This window comes from Gopherus evgoodei, chromosome 8, assembly GCF_007399415.2.
Source record: "Gopherus evgoodei ecotype Sinaloan lineage chromosome 8, rGopEvg1_v1.p, whole genome shotgun sequence".
Taxonomy (NCBI): Eukaryota; Metazoa; Chordata; order Testudines; family Testudinidae; genus Gopherus; species Gopherus evgoodei.
In genome coordinates, this window is record NC_044329.1 from 55,714,470 (window position 1) to 55,738,989 (window position 24,520).

At 40.8% G+C, this 24,520-nt stretch overlaps 1 protein-coding gene across 1 annotated transcript in view; it reads left to right on the top strand.

Moving 5' to 3' along the window:
- The first annotated feature begins 1,004 nt into the window (after positions 1-1,004).
- The window catches only part of XPR1 (xenotropic and polytropic retrovirus receptor 1), a 243,538-nt gene continuing 220,022 nt past the window's right edge, over positions 1,005-24,520 (top strand). The window contains exons 1-2 of the mRNA XM_030572121.1: positions 1,005-1,167; positions 10,556-10,607. Coding sequence (XP_030427981.1) covers positions 1,099-1,167; positions 10,556-10,607 — 121 coding nt within the window. The 5' untranslated portion in view covers positions 1,005-1,098. The remainder of the gene's footprint in view (positions 1,168-10,555; positions 10,608-24,520) is intronic.

Sequence of the window (24,520 nt, forward strand, 5' to 3'; positions counted from 1 at the left end):
TGGCACTGGATATTGAGACTGTGGGAACAGGTAATCAGCCCTCTTCAGGACATAGCTTCAAAAGGTTGGGATTTTGCATAACTGAGGGGGTGAGAAATTTGTATTTTTCACTTGATACTGTGTGTCCCAAAAGTCCATTCTTGTCTAGCACATTGTTCAATATAGTCCTAGGCATAATATATTGGTAGGGGGTTCCCACCTTCTCCATGCACAGACACTATGACATAGGTAGCCATCCGCATTATGATGCTGGCCCATTCCGTGACCCAAGCCTGCCCTCCACACTGGCTAACAGGGTGACCTTTGTTTGCCTCATATTCAGTCCACTATCCCCAGCTCACTCACACTGGCCAACCCAGGCACTCCTTCTTACATGTAACCCAGTCTGGTGCTAGCTACTAGCCCACGCTGTCCAAAACAGTGCAATTCCCCCTTTCTCAGCCGAAGCATCTCACTACCCTTGTGTGCTGTACAGTGCTGTGCCACCCAGTGCACTCTTGGAGGAGCTGCCACAACTGGCCCGCAGCAGCATCTCTGCTTTCTAGCACCTGCCTGACGCTAGTGTCCCTAGCTGTCTGGCCCCGGGGTCCACAGCACCCCCTTGCTGTGCTACGCGGCGGCGGCAGCAGTGCTTCTGCGGAATGGGCAGCGCGAAGGGAGAAAAGCCCCACCCCCACAACCCTCCCTGCTTTCAAGCCAAGTTTCTAAGGAAGGGGGCGGGGCTCTCTTACTCTTGCCGCGCCCCCTGGCTCTAGGCCCCGCCCCCGGCGGTCTCCGCGATGAGGCGGAGGAGGTGGGTGGCGGTTACCATGGTGATGACGTCCTACTAGCGGGAGGGGGGGCAGGGTGAACGAAGAGAGAAAGATGGCGGCGGCTGCGGCGGGGCCGCAGTGGGCGGCAGGGGAGCGCTGAGGAGACCTGAGCCAGGCGGGCGGGAGGGAGGGGACGCAGTGCGGGCGGCGGGAGCGAGGAGCGGGGCCCATGTGCGGCGGCGGGGGCAGCAGCACCGGCCCGCTAGCACCAGCCACCGCAGGGTCCCGCGGAGCCGGCTCCGGGGCAGCCGAGTGAGCGCGGCAGCGGCCGGGTAGGGGCGGCAGGATGAAGTTCGCCGAGCACCTCTCCGCGCACATCACGCCCGAGTGGCGGAAGCAGTACATCCAGTATGAGGTGCGTGGGCCGGGCGCCGCGGACAGCGCTGCCGCAGGAGGGGGTCTCGGGGCGCCCTGCGGCGGGAGCCAGGGCCTCGCCGCGGAGCGAGCCGTGAGAAGGAGCTCGGCTCCTTCGGGGCTGGGCTTTCCGGCGTGGCCCCCAGCAGCGGCTCGGCCGCCTGCCTGCTGTGTGATCCCCGGCCGCGGGTGTACCTGAGGGAGGGTCCCGGTCACCGGGGAGGTGACAGCCCCGGGTTCTCTCCGATCAGCAGCGGCTCCTTATCCCACAGCCTCACCCCTCCTGGGAGCTTTCATCGGAGCAGCCCCCTATCGCCTCGCTTCCTTATCCCCTAGGCTTCCGAGGCGTGTCTGTCACCCTATGCCCTTCTGCCAGGGCTTTCGCAAAAGGAATCCCAAATCCAGCATGTCCTCCCTTTGCGCGGCTCTCCGCTAGCATCCCACGTCACGCCCTCTGCTTCTGGGGCTCTCCCAGCCCAGAGGGCTCTCATTTCATCCCATCGGGCTCTCATTTCATCCCATCAGCTCCTGTGCCCTGCTGGAAGTGTTTCCTGATCGGACTCCTATCAGTCACCCTGCCCGTGATCAGCCCGAATCTCTTTTTAGCACCTCTCAGGTCATCTCTCTTTCCATCACTCCCGTCCCTGTTCACCCCAGCCCTGATCAGTGAGATAAATGTCTATCCAGGGGCTCTCTAACTGGATTGAAACTTGACATGAAGATAGCCTAGAAGCATGCTCTGAAAGACGTCTGTTTCCAAATTTATAAAGTAAAATGTTACAGTTATACAAAATAATTAAAATGTTTTTGCTGGTGTAGCTTTTGTCCATAATTCTGGAACTTGGAGTGTAATTTTTTTTGCTTTCTGAGGCTCGGAAGAAACAAATAACTGGTGTGGCCATTTAAATAAATAAGCCTTTATATGGCATCAATACTTTAAAAAATAAACATTGCTGTATATATTTTGGTTGCATATATTTGAGTGAAGGACAGTAACCCAAAAAATACCCAATGAGCACTAAGGATTGTATTAAATAAATAATGATAATTTGCCATATAAACACTTGGATCTGAGAGATTATTTTTGTGTTCAGTAACATTATCTAGCATCCAGCCATTTCTGTTTATATGCTCATCAGGAACACAGTGCAAAGTCAATATGTTTATACACCTAGGTAGCTTTTAAGAATGAAACTGGAGCTCATGTCGTCCATAGAGCTTGAGCAAAAGCAATTTGAAGTAATAGCTGTAACATTAAGATTAACATTGGATTTTTGCATATAACTTCTCTGATAGCAGATGAGCTGGTTTAGGAGCTTGAGGAATAAATAAGTTATTTAAAAACATTTAGTGGGAATTATTAGGAGAAACCTGTGATAATATAAAATACGTGATTGATGGTATGCGAGAGGCTGAGAATTACTCCTCCTTTATAGTATTTTCTTTTTATGGTAACTTCACATAAATTAGAAATACAGAGGCTGTGGAATTGTAGTATAGAGTTATGTATAATGCTCTATTGTTTTATGTTCTTTCAGTTCTGGGACCCTGGCAAGAGCCCAGATTAAGGTTCTTATTAAATTTGGTAGTGTTTTTACAGCTTCTTGTGAGCAAATGATTTTCAGCACCACTGTCAGTTCTTCACTGTGGAGGCTTGGAATATATGATCTCTTTGGCTCACAGTTGCCTCTCAGTGAAGTATGGCTCCTAAAGATCAGAACTGAAGGGACAGCTGTGGTGACTATAAAAATCTACCTGAACGGCTGTGAACGTTATGGTTTTTATAGTAACAGTTACTTAATTTTTTAAGGTTAGTGAGGCCTTCTGGGGAAATTTGCTTTGCATTTGTCTGATTCATACTTGATTTTAGGATTAATCCACTTAAGTTGCAGACTCTTAATCTTCATGGACACAATCCATACAAAATTCTGCTTTATCAGTCATGGATTATTTGCAGAAAATAGCTTTTTTTTTCTTCAGATTTTATTACATCAGTTTATGGTGAGAGAATAAAAAAATTTCAGAAGATATAATAAAATTATCCCTTGACTAATCCAAAATTGGGGTGGAATGTTTTTATTTAAAAGAACAAATGGGAAAGGCAATACAGAAAGGTTCAGTATTTAAAATTTGTTAAACCTTAAAAGTTTGAGAACATCTGAAATAATGCTTTGCAGTATATATAAGTCCTTGTGATTTATTGAAATCTATTTTAACCAAGTAGTAAGAATCCCATAAAATTATTATCCAGCATAATATGTGCAAAAGAAACAAACAAAAAAATGGACTAAATTATTCCAGTGGATTTTGTGTGTACAAATACATCTATCAGTTGAATTTCTGTATGTATTTGTCTTAGTTTAGCTCCTAGAAGCTGAAACAACTTGAACTGGAGTAGTGGAGTAATATTAATGTCTGCTGTTTTGACCAATCCTACTTCTTCTCTTCATTCCCTGTTTCCAAAGGAATTAGTCCTTGCATTTGAATACAAGTTAACAGTCATCTTACTAAAAATGGCTTCAGGTTAGTTTGATGAAAACAAAGTTGCCAGTTCACTGGGTAATTTAGAAAATTATGTAACCAAGTGGTGGCTAAATATTTCAACTGGATATTTGTTTTCTAAAAATATCAGATTAATGTTGCATCTTGCCTCTGATAGATATTTTCTAGAAGAGGTACTGGAGACAGAAAATGAAGACGTATCCTGAATGAGCTTTCATAGAATCATAGCAATTTAGGGCTAGAAGGTTGCTCAAGAGACCTACTCCAGCCCCCTGCGCTAAGGCAGGACCAAGTAAACCTAGACTGTCACTGACTGGTGCTTTTCTAACCTGTTCTTAAAAACCTCCAATGATAAGATTCCACAGCTTCCCTTGGAAGTCTATTCCAGTGCTTAAATACCCTTACAGGTAGAAATTTTTTTCCTAATGTCTAACCTAAATCTCCCTTGCTGTAGATTAAGCCAATTACTTCTCCTACCTTTATTGGACATGGCAAACAGTTGATAACTGTCCTCTTTATAACAGCTGATATAGCGCATGTAACATACCAGTGTAACATATTTGAAGACTATCGTTTCCCCCCTCCCAGTTGTCTTTTCTCAAGACTAAACTTGCCCATTTTTTTTTGGTCTTTCCTTGTAGGTGAGGTTTTCTACACCTTTTATAATTTTGTTGCTCTCCTCTGGACACTTTCCAATTTGTCCACATCTTTCCTAAAGTGTGGCTCCTAGAACTAGACACATACTCTAGTTGGGGTCTCAACAGTTTCAAGTAGAGTGGGACAGTAACCTCCTGTGTCTTACACATGACACTCCTGGGACCCCAGAATGAATTAGCCTTTTCTGCAACCACATTGCATCTGACGAAGTGGGTATTCACCCATGAAAGCTTATGCTCTAATACGTCTGTTAGTCTATAAGATGCCACAGGACTCTTTGTCACACATTACATTAATGACACATATTCAGTTTGTGAGCATCTATAACTCCCAGATTTTTTTCAGCTGTGCTATTGTATAACTACTTATTCTCCATTTTGTAGTCGGGCATTTGATATTTTTTTTGCTTCCGAAGTGTAGTACTTTGCATTTGTCTTTATTGAATTTCATCATGTTGATTTCAGACCAGTTCTCCAATTTGTCAGAATCATTTTCAGTTTTAATCCTGTGCTTCTGACTAGTAGCATCCCTGCCCAATTTAATGTAATCTGCAAATGTTATAAACATACTTTCCACTCCATTGTCTAAGTAATTAATGAAAGTATTGAATAGTTCTGGACCAGGACAGACCCCTGGGGTACCCCGTTGGACACATCCTCCCAGTTTGACAGTGAACCATTGATAGCTATTCTTTGAGTATGGTCTTTCAACTAGTTATGCACTCACCTATTAATAATTTTCTGTAAACATCATTTCCCTAGTTTGCTTATGAGACTGTCAAGTGGGACTGTAAAAAGCCTTACTAAAATCAAGATGTATCGTATATACTGTTTCCCCCTTATTCACTAGGCCAGTAACACTCTCAAAGAAGGAAATTAGATTGGTTTGGCATAATTTGTTCGTGACAATTCCATGCTGGCTATTACTTATTACCCTATTATCCTCTAGGTGCTTACAGATTTATTATTTAATCAATTGTTCCAGTATCTTTCCAGATATTGAAGTTAGGCTGGCTGATCTATAATTCTCTGGGTTTTGTTTGTTCCCCTTTTTAAAGATAGGTACCTTGTTTGCCTTTCTCTAGTCCTCTGGGACCTCACCAGCCCTCCATGTATTCTTAAATATAATTGCTAATAGTTCTGAGATTGCTTCAGCTTAAGTACCCTTGGATGAATTTCATCAGGCCCACCCTGTTGACTTGGATACATCTAACTTATCGAAATATTCTTTAGCCTGTTTTTTTCCTATATTGGCTTGTGTTCCTTCCCTCTTGTTAATATTAATTGTGTTAATTATCTGCTCACAGTTAACCTTTGTAATGAACACAAAATAGGCATTAAGCACCTTAGCCTTCTTGATATGTTGTTAGTGAGGAAGGAGCACTAAGTCATGGACCTATACTTTGCTTTGTCTTTCTCTTGCTCCTAATGTATGTATTTATAGAACCTCTTCTTATTGTTGTTGATTTAGAAATTCAGTTTGCCCCTTAGCCTTTCTGATTTTGTCCCTACATGCCTGTGATATTCTTCTGTACTCCTTCTATGCAGTTTGTCCATGTCTCTGCTTTTTATAGAATTCCTTATTGATTTTCAGGTAATTCAAGAGCTCCTGGTGAAACCATATTGGCCTCTTACTAATCATCTTATCTTTTCTTCACAATGGATAATTTGCTGTTGTACCTTCAATATTGTTTCTTAGAAAAATTGCCAGCTTTCCTGAATTCCTTTTCCCCTTAGATTTCTTCTAATGGAATCTCGCTTACCAGTTCTGAGTTTGTTAAAGTCTGCTTTTTTTGAAGTCTGAGTACTTGTCAGTTTTGGCTTTGTAGCCATATTTTTCCTATTTTATAAAGGATTTTCTTTCCTCTTTGTGTGCTATCCAAATGGGGTAAGCTGACTGCAGATACAAATTACTGTTAGTAACACAAAGTAGAAAAAAAATCTTTGTTCTAATAATTTTAGGTGTTAGACGTAACAAGGATAAGTTTAAAAAAATACCCCTCAATTGATTAAAATAAATCCTGTTGTTGGTTGTAATCTTTGCATGGGGTGGCTCAGGTGATTGGTAAAGGGGCATTGGGCCTTTCGCTTCTAGATCATCTGTTTAATTATATAGGACAGGTGAACAGTGACTGAGTCTGCTGCTAGGCAGCTTCCTGATATTACATAGTTCAGTTCAGGTATCTACTGACAGTTAGTACCCTCCAGTTTTCAAGGCTGATAATCTAGAACAGCGGTAGGCAACCTATGGCATGCATGACAAAGGTGGCATGCAAGTTGATTTTCAGTGGCATTCACACTGCCCGGGTCCTGGCCACCGGTCCAAGGGAATCTATATTTTAATTTAATTTTAAATGAAGCTTCTTAAATATTTTAAAAACCTTATTTACTTTACATACAACAATAGTTTAGTAATATATTATAGACTCTTAGAAAGAGACCTTCTAGAAACATTAAAATGTATTACTGGCACGCGAAATGTTGAATTAGAGTGAATAAATGAAGACTTGGCACACCACTTCTGAAAGGTTGCTGATCCCTGATCTAGAATCTTTCACTAGCACTGCATATATTCTAGATGTTAATCTTGAAACTATGGATATAAAAAATACGTACATTACAGATTTTAAAATTCCTTTAGAACACAACCTTATCTCACAGATTTTAAAGAAATTCTGCATTTTTCAGCCTCATTTTCTTTTGAGTTTTATAACAGGAGGAACTTGTCCAAGAATTTTGGGCTAAATTATTAATACTAAATCAATTTAACCTTTCACTTCCAAAAATCCCCCTCCTACTTAGCAGTGTGAAAGCTAGTTGAGCCCAGATGGGATCCAAACTAGCTCAAGAAAGATATTTAGACTTCCTTGAACAAATAAGAATATAAGCACCCTTCATTTTTGGTTCCTCTTATAGACCCGAGGAGCATTTTATTTTTTCCCACTTCACATCTTCCCTTGTAAAGCTTTGCATCATGGACACAATCCTACTAGTACTATGCTAGACATGACTCCCTTTATTCTATTTCTAACAAATCCACTTGAAGTCCAACACTATGGTTTAATCAACAAGTTTGAGTGACATGAGTTGCTTCCCCTCCAGGGTTACTTTTTGATCTGTCAGTAGTTCTCAGCCTGCGGGCCACTCGTGGTCCAGTCAGCACACAGCTGCGGACCATGTGACATCCTCAGGGCCATACAGGTAGTAAATATATTGTGTAGCTGTGGCTCACATAACACACAGAGAGCTGCATATGTGGTCCATAATGGTAAATAGGTTGAGAACCACTGATTTATGTGAAACAGTACCCTGTGGACCAGGGGTTCTCAAACTGGGGGTCGGCATCCCTCGGGGGGGGTCACGTAGTTATTACATGGGGGGTTGCGAGCAGTCAGCCTCCACTCCAAACCCAGCTTTGCCTCCAGCATTTATAATGGTGTTAAATATATAAACAAGTATTTTTAATTTATAATGGGGGGGGGGGGGTTGCACTCAGAGGCTTGCTGTGTGTAAGGGGTCACCAATACAGTAGTTTGAGAACCACCACTGTAGGCAGAGCCATGCAGAGTAGCACTTCAACTGAATAAAGTGAATAAGATTTCACCTTAAAGTGACTGTAAAAAGAATACCTTTTTTAGAAGTTAGTAGTTTTTGGTAGTCACCATCCTTTCCTATCCAACTTAGTTTAAATTCTTATCCTGGCGGATCTGGCCAGCCTGGAACCTCAATTTGATATACTTAAGAAGAAGAAAAGTAGAGATGTCTAGATTTCAGAGGGTTTGTGTCTTTTATTGCGTGAGCTTGAATTGGTAAGGAATCATCTCAAGCTAAATCGTAATAAGGCACTCAGATTTGAATGTACACAAAATGGGCTTGCACTGGTTTAACTTCACAAACTTCTAAACTGTTTGGATTTTATTGGTACGAGTCTCTTGTGTAGACAAGGCCTAAGAGAAAAAATACAGTACGGGCTCCTTTTGTTAATCTGTAATGCTGACACCCCTACTCTCCAACCTGGATTATCAGAGAAGACTTAATATTGTTGTTGCAAGGTTTATTTTGTTTATATTTGTTTCATTACTCATAATCTGCATTGAGTCTCCCATTCATTGCGAATTAATGAGTTTTCTGTATTAGTTTGCTTTGGACTGAAGTATGAGAAGTTTTAAATTATGACTTGGCATGCATCTTCTTAAAAGCTGGTCCTCATTTTTTAGATATTATTTTCAGAGGAGGGAGGTTTATTGTCTGTTTAAATACTTACACGACCCCCATTATGGTGATATCAGTGTATCATGTTTCAGAATGGTGGAGAATTTCCTTTCCCTTGACTGTTTATATGCTTCTGAGTAGATTTGGGAAGCAGCGTCCTTATAGAAGGAGATTTCAACTAGCTTTTTTTCTTGTGCTTTATATTTCTCATGGGCTGTGTGAATGTTTTAGTACATGGAAAAAGTTATAGCTAGGCAAAGATTAATAGGAGGAAAACCAAACACTTTTGCCACTTGATAGACTGTGGAACTCAGGCCATATGCAACTAACTAGCAAGTCATGTGGAGAAGCAGATTGAAATGTCAGGTATTGACTGGAAATGTTTAAAAAAAGAAAACAGTGGAGGGGGAAGGTTGACTGACATGGAGAAGATGAGTAAACAATGTCTTAAGTAGGAAAACACAATTATGCAAGTGACCCATGCCAAGACCTCTGTGTGGATTCAGGAATAAGACTGTTGGGAGATGGCTAAAACTGTCTGTTTAACTTGCCATTTGTGGTATCCTGAAATAAAGATGTCCTTTAGACCTTGTATTTACTTTGCAAGATTATGACCACCATGTTACCACAGTTCTTCTGATTTTCTTTCTAATTACTCAGTTTGCTTTTTTTTTTTAAGCACTATTTGCTAATTATTCTGCAGTGCCTTGATCTTGGAGAATTGGAGTGGGGCTCAAGTATTGGGGCTCAAGTATCTTGTTGGTTGCAGAAAATAGGTTTGTAGAACATGTTCTCAGGATGGATTAGGATAACAGCCAAAAAGGATAGGCTGGACACTTCATATATCCTAAAATGGAACCAGACAATGCAACTCTCGTTAAAACGTGATGGTTTAGATGTTATGTTCACAGATCTGAACATTCAGTTATGGTTTGCACAGCAACTGTATCTCTACCACTTACACATTCATCATGCACTCTATATAGTGGGTATTGTTTGCCTTAACATATGCAGTGGGGCTGTTTCTTTCTTGCTGTTTCTGGCTCCAGCATGACAAGTCTAGGCTTCACCATTATATCTTTCAGCAACAGGCCACGATTCATCCTATTTGTTTCTTTCTTATTTGCACTTGTGTAGTAACCAGGAGTGTTACAACTCTTGAATTGTTGGTATTGTTTCAGTAACTAGCTGAAAATCATCATATAAAAAGGATTTGCAACTGACACACTGACTGTGGGCTTGGAACACATGAGTTTTTTGGGATGACTGAATACCACTCTTGAACCCAGGTTGTGCATATAGCAGCTGAATGGATTGCCCAAGGTATATCTTTAACTGTGTTACCTCTGCCAGTTTGATTTGTGAAACTGCTTCCTGTACTAGAAAACTAGTGTACTGGATTTCCTGAGCTATTTGATCCCTTGAGTTCTGGAGCGTGAGACACTGTGGTTCCAGAGTTCTGGTTAACGAGCCTTATCTGGATTAATGTTTTCCTCTTTTAGTCTCTACTTCAAAAGAAGACTAAAAGGGAAATGTGCTGATTTCTTTTGTCATGTGTCTTCACTTTTTAAAGAAAAGTATATATTTTTCAGTACTTCACAATATCGATAAGCAGTCCCTGAGGCTCTTTCTTCCTTTGAAATGACAGAGTCCAGTTATGTCACACCGAAGCTCTGGTATTGTCAGGTTTCTCTCTAGGAAAATCCTATCCTATCTACCTAGTATCCTACCTAATAGGAAATATTTTTCCAAAAGAGTATATTTACACATACTGTCAGGGTAGTCTTTTTTAGACAGCAAGGCAACTGGTTTTAGACAAAACTGTCAGTAAACACATAGTTTGTGTGTTTCCTTTGTTGTCAGGAATAAGTATAATTGCAGTGACTTCACATTCCATAGCTTTATATATCAGTCTTGGGAAATTGAAAAGACTTTAATTGCTACTCATTTTCAAACAGGCTTATCAGAGTGACTTAGGTTTTTTGTGCTGACTGGTTGAATTTTTTGTGTTTGCTGCAGGCTTTCAAGGAGATGCTGTATGCAGCTCAGGACCAGGCCCCTTCTATAGAAGGTAAGCAAGCCGTGACCCTGAATCATACTTGTATTACTGGATGCTGAGTACCAAACACAGCTTCCCCTTGCCTGTCTGCTGAAACTGACAGGCTTAATAGACGAAAGGGGAAGCAAGATCCTGGCTGCAGAAAATTCTGCTTTTCCAGATCTCTAAAGCCTTTTGTATTAAATCATTGGAACTGTAAAAGAATATTTCTATAGTTTGAGGCTTGTAACAGCTATTTTCTTTTTGTGTATATGGACACTCAATCATTCAGTGGTGGAAGTGATTCCTTCATGAGTTGAGAATAGTACTCTGTTCTGGTATGACAGTTCTGATCCCCAAAAGTGGCTAATATGAAGTGCTGGACAGGAATGTATAAAATAGCCATAATGCATCTAATTTCTGCAGTGTTGCACTTTGGGATAATTATTTCCTTATCCTAACTATTGGTTAGTTTATGCCCTGAAGCATAAGTGAGAACCTCTTAACGTTTATCCTGTGTTCAACTGGGATGCCATTCTTATTTTTATAAATGTAGAATTATTTTAATATTTTTCTCACTAAGCCATTTGTATCTGTTCACTGGCATTAAGTTCCCTTCATAGTGTTATGTAAAAAATTCTGTTAGCTATAAACTTGTTACATTATATGAGTAGGCTTTTTTAATCGAGTGCTTACCCATAAAACTTTCTTGATAAAACTCATTACATTTATCTTTCACCTCCTTTCTAAGAGAACTACAGAATAATCGTAATCTTTAAATTGCTTACTCCAGCCTCCACTTTTGTTACCCTCCTCATAACTCTTTGCCTTTTTTGCAGTTAGGTGACTAAAACTGAATGCAATATCGAAGGTGAGAATGTATCATTAACTATAGTGGCACTTCTATGTTAATCTCTATTTTAATACAGTTTGTGACTTTATTTACCTTTTTAGGTATATATAAACCAGGAAACACATGCTAACATGGTCATCTGGTTAATCCTGGTCATGTTTGACACCATTACAGAAAACATTTCTATCCCATCTATGCTGTCAGTTAAACTGTTATCATTACCACTTGAAAGAAGGTGGGGCATTGCTAACAACTGGTTGGTCAATTTCCTAGAGTACACTGGAACTTTAATCACAGCTATGCATTATTCATTATTCTAAAATTATTTTTTCCCTTCTCTTCTCTTCTAGAAGACTAAGTATGAGATAAAAATCAGTTAATCTTTGCAGAAGGTCTTTGAATTTTCTGTTTTCTCTATAATCAGAGCTCCCAGGTATCTTTTATCATTCCGCAGTACTCATTTACTTATTCACCTGTTGTGGAAAAGGCAACAAAGAAAAATACAAGTGTCAAATGTATTTTTTTCATTTTTTATCTCTCCACCAGTCCACTACATTCCTGCCCGTTAGCTCCTTGTATTTCCTTCATCTTTACCAGGTAGTACACTAAATAGCTGTGAATAGGGGGAGTTTCTAATTACGGGTTTAGTGTAAGTGATGGGGAATTTTAGTCACTTGATTCCTGCAAGTTAAACTAAACTTCCAAGATGTTAATGTACCTGTTCTTCGATGGGTAAGAATAATATTTAAAAGAAGAACATTACTAAATTATCTCTGTGTGTAGTGGGGACAAGTCTTTATTACATTTCTTAAAGGAATAATCAAAGCTGATAGAAACCTCCCTGAAGTCTCCTGATTGGAGGGAAGTATCTTTGGAACACTGCCCAGACAGGTATAATTCTTAGACTTACCTTGGCACCTGACTACTTATTTGACCCGGTCTACTAATTTTGTTAAAACAAACATAATTTTTCTGTAAAGTGCCAGGCCCCAGGACTGGATAGCCACAGCCAGGTGGCTACAGTCTAACCACCAGGTGGAATATATGGATTATTCTGGGTTATTCTGGAAACTCTGTAAATGATTTTACAAAGACATTGAAATTTCCACTCTGTGTCCTATTTTTTTTCTAGTGTGCAAAACTGTTTAAAAATGGTCAAAAACACTTTATAGACTCTCTAATCTAGAAAACTGATTTGATGCTAGTTTGGAACAGTGTTGCTTAGTCCATACTGACTATGCACATTACCTTTAATCTGTGTTTTTAAAGATGGTTTCCTGACACTGGTGGAAGTCCAGTGTAAGTGGAATGTGTGGGGACTGGCTGGCTCCTGAGGTTACCTATGACATATTATTGCCTTCCATCTCTAGGTCAGTGGCTCACATCTATTTCATGTCCATACAAGCTGTCTGATGGCTGTTCAGTGGCCTGTATTTCTGGTCAGGAAATGTTACCTAGTTTCTGAGACATAGTTCAGGCATATTGATGAGACAGTGTGAGAGAACTTACATTGCTGCTGCCTGTACTATGTCCCTTTTCTGTGCATAAAGAAGGCTTTAGTTTGCATGGCTGTTAATCCAGCACCTTTCATCGGCTTTTAAATTTATTACAAATTTGCTTTTTTAAAAAAAATTATGAACTGAGACAAGCAAGGGTTTTCCAAGTAAAGGCTGAAACTCCATCCTTCACTCACTCCATTCTGTCTTGGTATTATATTGTTCTTCAAATGATAGGTGACTTTATACGTTGGTTGTGATACGGAATGAGAGCATAGACTCACTTCCTTGTTTTTGTTGCTCCTTAATCAGGAGCAGCACCAGGGTTTTTGGCGCCCTAGGCGGAGGTCCTTCCACGCTCCTAGTCGTTGGCGGCAATTCTGCGGCGGGGGGGTCCTTCCGCGGCTCCCGGTCTTCAGGGCACTTTGGCAGCGGGTCCCGGAGCAAGTGAAGGACCTGCTGCAGAATTGCTGCCGAAGACCCAGAGCGCTGAAGGACCCCCCGCCACTGAATTGCTGCCGAGGGTGGCAAAATGCCCCTCCCCCCCCCAAATCCTAGTGCCCTAGGCAACTGCCTAGGTCACCTAAATGGAAGTGCTGGCCCTGTCCTTAGTAGTTTAAAATATGATTTAAAAAATAACAAGGTAAGGGGTGTGGAGAAGATGTCACAGGAAGCTAGCTCTAATGTGATAATTAAATTTTGGGAGCTGTAACTTTTTTCTCTTGACACTTTTAGCATAGTATCTAGATGTGCTGTCTTTGTGCACATTGTACATATTTATTTAAATCACTAATGGAAAAGAAAGTGTGTGTGAGACTAGATTGTCCGATGGTATATTTGTATTTTCCCTCTAGTTATGATATGGGAGAGCTTTAACTTGTGTTTTGTCTCCTGTGATGTCCTCTAAAAAGCTTGTCAGAGTCCTTCAGTAAAAAGGGGCAAGTGACATCCTGGTATTATTAATGTAAAAAACCAAGCAGGAGAGTTTTTTAAAAATAAAACGGAACCTAATCTTGTATGGCATAAAATAATTTTCTTAGCAATCTATTTTAGCTCACTTTTGGTAAAACTATCTCCAGTTAGATAATAGCAACAGCAAGTGCCTGCATGTGACCATTTAAGTTAGTGGTTCCACTCTTTGTTGTTGTTGTTAAAGTAGTCCTTGTGGTGGATTGGTGGTAATATATTCCCCTCTGCCCAAGTATCAGCATGGTTGTCACCATATGACCATTCTTTTGCTCAATTCTCTTTCCCTTTTCTATCTATTCCTTTTCCATTATCTTCTCCTCCCCACCTTGTTGTTCTCACTTGCTATTCTTTATTTTGCTTCCGTTCTTCTGTTGACTTCCCTCTCACCAATTTGCTGCTCGAGATGTGGAGGTGGATGTCTGTGGTTTCATGGACTGCATGTGCTCTTGTGGCTGAGCTGAGTACTACAGGAGAAGAGAAACAGGCTGGGGGGCTATTGCGTGAACTGGCATTCATATACATGTCTGCTGCTTCTTTGGCCAGCTGGATTAGGAGCTGCTGAAACAACAGAGAAGGAAAACAGGTAACAGTCAAGGGAATGCAGCTTTTGGAGTATGTTTTTAGTAGCAACAGGAGATTTAAGATCAAATATCTCTCTCTGTTCTCTTATCCTCTTCCCTTATGCCCTCCTGCCATGGCAGTGCTCGAGGTTAAACGCTGACTTATTTACTAACATTATCTAGTACAATGGTTCTCAAACTTTTGTACTGGTGACTCCTGTCAAATAGCAAGCCTCTGAGTGTGACCCCCGCCCCCTTATAAATTAAAAACACTTTTAAAAAATATATTTAACATCATTATAAATGCTGGATGCAAAGCAGGCTTTGGGGTGGAGCCTGACAGTTTGTGACTGCCCCATGTAATAACCTCACGGCCCTCAGTTTGAGAATGCTGGATCTAATATGTCAGTCTGAGATGTTTGGTTGGAGGTAAGGCATTTTAACAAACATTGAAAATGTTAGGTTAAATTCTGGAGCTGGGCAAAAAAGCTCTTCAAAGGGATGCACATCCTATTGGGATCCAGGAAGTGGGCAGGCGGAAGCCCACCCACTGCTAAAGGACCTCCCCCCAGCCTAGGGGGAGGATCCACACGTCCAGGTTTCCAAGTAATTTTGAGGGACAACTAAAGATATAACAGGAACAGGAGTGAGGTCACAGGGCTAAACGAAGGGAACTGGACAGCGGGACCAGAGGAAGGGAGGATGCACATAGACCCTTCAAAAGCATTGTTTTCTGCCTATACTCTGGTTACAAGAGCTCTACACAGCCTGCCCATAGATGCTATTGCTGGACCAGGGGGATGGACTGTGGTTTACATGCACAATATGTCCAGAACACCTTTCCAGTTCCTATCATGGATGGTACTGCAACCACCCTGGATTTTTAAGAGCCAGAATAACAGTAGTCTATGACCAACTTCTTCTTCCAGTAGTGGCTGCTTGATGTTGGTTTTCTGACAGTGCCTATATATGAGAGATGCTGCACTTGCCAGAATTGCACATATTTTCTTTGTCACTATTATTCAAACCATTGTCCAGGATGAACAGTCTACTGAAGGCCTTGTCTAAATGCAGATTGTACTGGTTTAATCAAAATAATTTTTCTAATTTATTTAGTTAAACTGGTGCAGACCTCTGCGTGGACACATCTAATTAGTTTTGATTTGACTTAATATGGAGTGCTAGTTTACTGGTCAAGGCTTTGTCATATCACTTGAGCTAGGAGAAGATTGAGTCTGTTTGCTTCCTTAGAGCCTAGGAAATCTTACTCTTAACTTCCAAATTTCTCCTGCTCTGTTATAAGTGCAGTGAAGTATTAGCAGGCTCTTTCTTAAACTGCTACAGGCAGCTATATGTATCATTTGGCAAAGGATTATATGGTATGATAAGTGCTTTGGGAGGGATAGCTCAGTGGTTTGAGCATTGGCCTGCAAACCGAGGGTTGTGAGTTCAGTTCTTGAGGGGGGCCATTTAGGGATCTGGGGCAAAAATCTGTCTGGGGATTGGTCCTGCTTTGAGCAGGCAGTTGGACTAGATGACCTCCTGAGGTCCCTTCCAACCCTGGTATTCTATGAACCTCCGAAACACTCCCAGTAAATAATAGGGACAATGAAAAGTCTCAGAGATCTGTGCAGGCTAAGCACAAATAAAAAATAAAAAAAAATCTAATATAAACTGTTTTCAACAGTCATGTACCCAGGACTGTCTCTTTGCACAATTCAGACATGGACAAACAATGTTAACTTCTAAATGGCACTTAAAGAATTTAAACAACTTATAATCTTACTAGTTTAAAAAAAGATAAAAAATGGTGGTGGGGAAAGCCTGAGATGTGAGGAGTGATGGGCAGAGCCCAGGTCAAAGTGGAGATTTTCTACTCTGCTACCTTACTCAAGTGTATAGTGACACTAACTGGCTTTGTGCTCAGCTGACTTTTGCGTGTGTAAATCTGCATTTCCATTTTAAAGCTATGAACACTATGACAATTTGATTTTAAGTAACAAAGCAGGGATGTGGGTGACCAGAATAATGTATTGCAAAAAATATGCAAAAACAAACCTCCCCTTACCACTACCACATACCTCTGGGGAAAATTCATGCAACTTCCTGTAATTTTAAAGTTATTGCCACAATATTCTCCCATCCTTGCTGAGGTCTTTATAATTCCTTGATTCTACCTGTATTGAATATTGCATTCTGCTTATTTTGGATGGAGGCAATGAGGATGGAAGAGGCGAGGTCATTCTGTGCTTGAACACCCATGCCTTTTGTAGAAGCAGCAGAATACCAGCATTATGCATTTCTGTACCCTGAATTCTGCATGAATTACACCAGGTGGCCTGCACACACTCTTCCAGAAGAGTTGCTAACATATTCATAGTTTAAATAAACTTGTTCAAAGATCCCATTTCTTTGTGTGTGTCGTTACTTTTTGTTCCTATAGTTTCCTTTAGGCTGGCATCAGTTCCCTGCATGTTCTTAATAGCTTTCTTTGTGGACTTCCCCTTTATCAAAGTAACACTGTTTATATACCTTCATTTTATCCAAGCAGCTTCTGAGTAGTATCCATGTTTGACCATTCTCAAACCACATTTTCACATACAGGACATAAGCCAGTAAAAGCGGACAAATGATATGTAATTGGCTCCCAATCCTAAATGTTATGCAAAGGAAATTGCTTGAACTACCAGGGGATTCTTTGGCATACATATTTGCCTTATTAGTGGAAATTAGCATGTAATGTATTTACAATGAATGGTTCAGACTGGATGAATTGATGCTGTTGTAAAATTGTTCCTTCCTCTGCTTTTCACAGCTCTCAGCATTGTAAGATTGCATAGTTTCTGGTGGGAATACCTGTACATGAGTATAACAAATCAGTAGAAATTGGCACCATGGCTTTGCTGTGAGAGGAAGCACTCAGGAAGCAGCCCCTGGTGGTTTGTGGTGAAAGTATCATGCCTTGCTTTTTTCCAGAGGCAAAAAGCACACTATGACAAAGGCATGAAATACTGGCCTCATGTAGGGCAAGTAGTGCTCTGCCTTTTTCCTGTTGTCTCCTGTCAGCTTTGTCCCCTCAGCAAGACAGGTTGCTGGACTGTCGTGGCTTGGACTCCTACTGATTATTCCACTTGGTTAGCAGATGTGTCGGCATCTCCCTGAGCTCCTTAGAATGCAACTCTTCTCAGCGGTAGTGAAGATGAAAGCGTGCCTGTAAATTATTCATTCTGATTATCTGCTTGAATGGACAGAGTCCACTCTAAATATTTTTCCCCGGGATCTTCGTTATTCTAAGGGATTTTGAAACTTAACCTGCTTCTAAAATTATTTTACCTCTGTTGAAATGAGCTGTTCTTCCCACTTAGTCCCTAAACCTATATCTCAGTAGGACATAATTTCATTCCTTTTGCCTTTCTGTGAACAAGGATTGCTACCCATAAGAAGGTTAAATCATGTACAGGGTTTAGAAAATATTCTATTTTTGCTATGGGGATGGTGAGTAGTAATACTTCAAAGCTTTTTATATACGTATATATTTTACCTATCCAGTAGTTTTAACTTATTACAGCAAAATGGGGCTGGAGGTAGAAAGAAGCAAATATGACAGGGTTTCTCTATAGTATCTTTTTAATTTCTACATATTTGCTTTATATATGAAAAGTGACAGGAGTGAGGCTCAAACCATGTGAGAATACCAGTGCTTGAGGGCATGTCGGTTTGATTACACACAGACATTCTCATATGAGAAGGGTTTAATTTTCATTTGAAATATACTGTTGATTAATTTTGGATTAACGTTGTCAAACCCCTTTGTAAACGGACTTGGATTAATTCCTGTAATTAAAATAAACGAAGACCTTATAGTATTCCTTAGTCTACTCCATTGTGGTGATAAAAATATTCAGTGTTGAATGTGATAGGACATGGAGCAAATCTGATTCCCTTACCATATCCCAGACAAATGGTTAAGAGGCTGCAGAAGTAGTAATTTCAGTACCTAAACCCAGGACTTCTCGTGAAGGATGGGTCCTGGGTGTAGTCTTTGTGACAGTTTGCTGGTGAACAGGGTGTGGTTTCTTAGAAGGCACTGAGGAGTTGGAAAGGTATGAAAGTTCAAAAGACCAAGGGAGTGTGCATGTGGCAGTGCAGGGAATAAGGATTTGTCAGCAGTAAGAAGGAAAAGCTATAATTTAGACCTTTAATTTAGTGACAGAAATCATCCAGGTGGTTGACAAACCAATTTTGTAGGCATGCACTTTAGTAAGGCTTGCATATTGCTGACTATTGAGATTTAAGTATGCAAAGTGGTGCAAGCACAAAGCTCTGTCTGAGATTGAGGAGGGGGCAGGTTATTGCTTTGGTATGATTCATTTACATCCGTTTCCTTTTTCAGCTCTCTGGTATTAATAAACAAGAGCTGTATTTAGTACAATAGGTGGTAGTGAAAGTTGGACATAATAGGCTGGTGTGTCCCATTTGAAATGGCAACCGAGAAACTGTCCTCTGGGAGCAGTAGGTCTGGTGAGCTGCTTTTCAGTCTGGTTGCAGAAGCAGTGTGGATTATTCATTAATGGTGCTGGATCATACATCAAATACAGTAAACTGTGCTCTGTTTTTTCCTCCTTTTACATTGTGTTTTAAAAACAACAGAAAACAAAACAAAAACAGCAAGGTGCTTCCTTTTCTCTGGTTAAGGGAATTAGTGAACATTTCTAATATAACAGATGTATGTCAAATTTCATATTAGTGACCAGCATTCAGAATATTCATTTCCCAGTGTAGCTCAGTTCACAAAGGTGGATAGTTGGTGGTAGTGTTTTGATGAAGGAATGGCTATCTAACAGTATCAATTGTGGGGGAAAAAAAAAAAAAAGCACTTTTAGTTGCAGCTATAAAGAAACAATACATGAACATTCACAAAACCAGGCTGGTTTTTGTACCATTTGCAATAAAAATTGCATGCAGTCACCTTTAGCATGAGGTAGCCTCTGGATTTCCAGTAATTCTTTTATATAAAATGTGATGCTTGAACTATTATGCAATTAAGACTTAAGAGGAGATCAACTGTCCTCGGTGAATAATGCAATATGAATTAAACTTGATTGGTTTCTTTTGGTTTCAAAATGCATGTGATGAGCAGGGAAGGAGCAGAATCATTGAAATGTCGTATTTTGTCAGATAAGAATTGCTTGTAAGATGCCTTGGAAAAATGGCCAGCTCACTTCACTAACACCCCATGGAATCCTGATGTGTCTGCATAATACAGTGGAGGAACAAAGGATTTCCCCTATGATTATGCCTCTGAGGCAGCCCTTTTCAGTTTTTGTTACATTAATCTGCTTAAAGGTCACACCATGTGCTGGTTATAACAAAAAGATTGTATAAGACCCTGACGATGACTTTTTTTAAAGATGAAATATTTTTAAAGCAAACAAGGGCAACGTGCAGAGTAAAAGTCAAATCAATTCCGATCCTATTCCCTGTCTCATATATGCTTAAGGATAAGAGATAAAAAGGAGGACCAGGAAATAGTGAATTTAGAAAGGAATATTTATAGTTTAGTTGACATTGGAGTTAATTCATGTTGAAAACTAATCATAGACTATTGGGGTTAGAAGAGACCTCAGGAGGTCATCCCCTTGCTTAAAGCAGGACCAATCCCCAGACAGATTTTTTTTTTTTTTTTGCCCCAATCCCTAAATAGCCCCCTCAAGGATTGAACTCGTAACCCCAGGTTTAGCAGGCTAATGCTCAAATCACTGAGCTCTCCCTCCCCCAGACTACCTTTTTTATTTAGAATGCAGAGACTGAATAGAGTCAAAATTTGACTTTTTACTTGAGGTGAATAAGAATTATTTTTAAATTAGGAATTTTATTTACATGTTGTTAGTTCTTTAACTTCTTCCCATTTTACAATTTTGAATTTCTAAAGTGGCTGTTTTGTACTTCGCTTAATTTTGCACATGCCTAACTTTAAGCACCTTAGTAGTGTCATCGAAATTCATTGCACTCTTCATATGGGTAAAGTTACACATCTGTTTAAATGTTTTGCAGAATCAGGGCTTTCACTTAAAATATTTTGCTTTTTTGCCTATAACAGTTTTGTAAAAGTCGAATAAGAGATCCTACCAGTAATAGCATTTTTTCAAAGCATTTATAGTCTTAGTTTAGTTTAATCTAAAATTGCAGTAGCACAGATTATATTAGTTTTACAAAACTTCAGTATGACTTCAGTCAATGATTCTTTATTTAAAAAATCCAGTGATTTAATAATTTAAATTACCTTAATTTAAATTGTTCCACTATTACTGTTGGACATGGCAGCCACTTTTATTATCTGGGTTAACATCTAATATGCTGTAAAATCACAGACATTGGAGTAATGGTATTTTGTTATCAGATTTACAAATGCAGCTGTAAAGATCTTTAATCTTAAAGAAATTCCATTGTAATATAACGGATGCTGTAATCATTACATACAGTTTCAAAGAAATAATGTAAAAGCTAGTGACTTGTCAGTCAGGAAAATGTTCCAAAATCTGTATCTGTAGCCAGAAGCCATAGGGTAGGCAGCTATGTCAGAATGTATGAATTCACTTTGAGTGCAAAGCAGCTTCTGTATTATGGTGTACAATAACATGGCTGGCAAAGTGGTTCTTAAATACTGCACTGTGACGGGTCATTAAACCTATTTAGAGAATCCTGTGAGCAGCAGCCATCCATTCAAGAATTGCGGGGGCAGGAAGTTATATCAGTAGTATTGGGGTCCAGTGATATCACGTGTTTAGTTTCTCATTTTCTCTTTTGTGAAGAGAGTGAAGCATAGTTTATCACCAAGGAGAATGAATGTCAATCTGTGGTTTCTGATGAGAAATTGACTAGCTATGTGACTTTAACAAGAGATGCAATCAGTGGATCAAGAAAAGGAAAATTGCATTTGTATTGGTGTATTAGGGCATGCCATTGATTTTTCATGCATTTTATAACCCTAGGCATACAGATTTTTATTAGGGGCTGAATTTCTGCATTCTAGACTATAAGTCCTAAGTAGCTAAATTTGATTTTAGGAGTATGCTGTTAAAGCAATTCTAGGAGTAATTCAGAACATATTTTGTAAGTACTTCCAACCTGTTTGTGGGGCAGGGTGGATTTGAAGCAGGAAAGAGGCTCAATGGGGATGAGATGGTTGACCTTGAATCCATCCTGTCCCATAACTGCAAACTTCCTCTGACGGCTGTAGCCAAAGTTCAAGACAGCTTGAAAGATCACTCCCTGTGCTACTTCACACATCTCTAAGGTATGTCTACACTACGGGATTATTCCAATTTTACATAGACCGGTTTTGTAAAACAGATTGTATAAAGTCAAGTGCACGCGGCCACACTAAAGCACATTAATTTGGTGGTGTGCGTCCATGTACCGAGACTAGTGTCGATTTCCAGAGCGTTGCACTGTGGGTAGCTATCCTGTAGCTATCCCATAGTTCCCGCAGTCTCCCCCGCCCCTTGGAATTCTGGGTTGAGATCCCAGTGCCTGATGGGGCAAAAAACATTGTCATGGGTGGTTCTGGGTACAGCCTCACCCCTCCCTCTGTGAAAGCAGCAGACAACCGTTCATGCCTTTTTTCCTGGCTGAACTGTGCAAACGCCATAGCACAGCAAGCACGGACCCTGCTCAGATCAAGACCGCAATCGTGGACGTTGTAAACACTTCACGCATTCTCGTGCAGTTTATGCTGAACCAGGACCTGCAAAGCCAGGCGAGGAAGAGGTGGCTACGGCAGCACGGCGACGAGAGTGATGGGGACATGGACACAGAATTCTCTCAAACCGCAGGCCCCTGCCCTTTGGAGATCCTGCTGGTAATGGGACAGGTTCTAGCCATTGAACACCGATTTTGGGCCCGGGAAACAAGCACAGACTAGTGGGACCGCATAGTTTTGCTGGTTTGGGACGATTCACAGTGGCTGCGAAACTTTCACATGCATAAGGGCACTTTCATGGAATTTTGTGACTTGCTTTCCCCTGCCCTGAAATGCCATAATACGAAGATGAGAGCAGCCCTCACAGTTGAGAGACGAGTGGCAATAGCCCTCTGGAAGCTTGCAACGCCAGACAGCTACCGGTCAGTCGGGAATCAATTTGGAGTGGGAAAATCTACTGTGGGGGCTGCTATGATGCAAATAGCCAAAGTAATCATTAAGCTGCTGCTACGAAAGGTTGTGACTCTGGGAAACGTGCAGGCCATAGTGGATGGCTTTTCTGCAATGGGATTCTCTAACTGTGGTGGGGCGATAGATGGAACCCATATCCCTACCTTGGCACTGGAGCACCAGGGCACCCAGTACATAAACCGCAAGGGGTACTTTTCCATGGTGCTGCAAGCACTGGTGGATCACAAGGGACGTTTCACCAGCATCCACGTGGGATGGCTAGGAAGGGTTCATGACGCTCGCATCTTCAAGAACACTACTCTGTTTGAACGGCTGCAGTAAGGGAATTACTTCCCAGATCAGATGATAACAGTTGGGGATGTTGAAATGCCTGTAGTTATCCTGGGTGACCCAGCCTACCCCTTGATACCATGGCTCATGAAGCCATACACAGGCAGCCTGGACAGTAGTCAGGAGCTGTTCAATTAGAGGCTGAGCAAGTGCAGAATGGTGATAGAATGTGCATTTGGCCATTTAAAGGCACGCTGGCGCACATTACTGACTCGCTCAGACCTCAGCCAAACCAATGTCCCCATGGTTATTGCTGCTTGCTGTGTGCTCCTGTCATAAACAAATAGCTAAGGGTTAATGTCTCTTTCACCTGAAGCACCTGACCAGAGGACCAATCAGGAAACAGGATTTTTTCAACTCTGGGTGGAGGTTTTTTTGTGTGTGAGTCTTCTGTTCTGGGTCTTCTGCCTGAATCTCTCTCAGCTAGAGAAGGATTTTTCTATTTCCTGCTTTTCTAATCTTCTGTTTCCAAGTTGTGAGTACAAAAATGGTTTGTTGTTTTGTATTTACATGTCTATAGATGCTGGAGTGCTTTGAATTGTATTCTTTTTGAATAAGGCTGTTTATTCAATATTCTTTTAAGCAATTGACCCTGTATTTGTCACCTTAATACAGAGAGACCAGTTTTATGTATTTTTCTTTCTTTTTTATATAAAGCTTTCTTTTAAGACCTGTTGGAGTTTTTATTTAGTGAGGAACTTCAGGGAAATTGAGTCTGTACTCACCAGGGAATTGGTGAGAGGAAGAAGTCAGAGGGAAATCTGTGTGTGTTAGATTTACTAGCCTGACTTTGCATTCCCTCTGGGTGAAGAGGGAAGTGCTTTTGTTTCCAGGACTGGAATTAGAGAGGGTGGACTCCCTCTACTTAGATTCACGGAGGTTGCTTCTGTGTATCTCTCCAGGAGCACCTGGAGGGGGGGGAAGGGAAAAGGTTTATTTCCCTTTGTTGTGAGACTCAAGGGATTTGGGTCTTGGGGTCCCCAGGGACGGTTTTTGGGGGGACCAGAGTGCCCCAAAACACTCTAATTTTTTGGGTGATGGCAACAGTACCAGGTCCAAGCTGGTAACTAAGCTTGGAGGTTTTTATGCTAACCCCCATATTTTGGACGCTAAGGTCCAAATCTGGGACTAGGTTATTGACATGGTGGCAGCGTTTGTGGGAAAGATAGAATCCAGAAGCCAGTAGGAATATTATATTTTTCTTTTCTCTGCTAGGGGCTTTTTAGCAGAGAGAAACAGTTTGGTTTTAAAATGGAACCAGGGAGAATTTTTTTTTCTGCTCTCTCTGGCAGTTGTGGCTTGCATATTAAGCAAGAAACCATTAAGCTGTGACAAACAGGTCTTTTGTCGGACAATAGCACTCCCATTAGGAATCATATACCAGAACTATATACATGCAAATAAAGTGGTTTTTCTGGTTTACCTTAGATTGAAAAAATTAGCTAAAGGAAGAAAGGGAAAAAGGCACTGTTGCTAGGCAGACCCCAGGAGGCAACAGAGCCTGCAGTTCAGACAATAAACACCGGAGGGCACCCCAACACAAGAAAACAGGAACCATGCTTTCC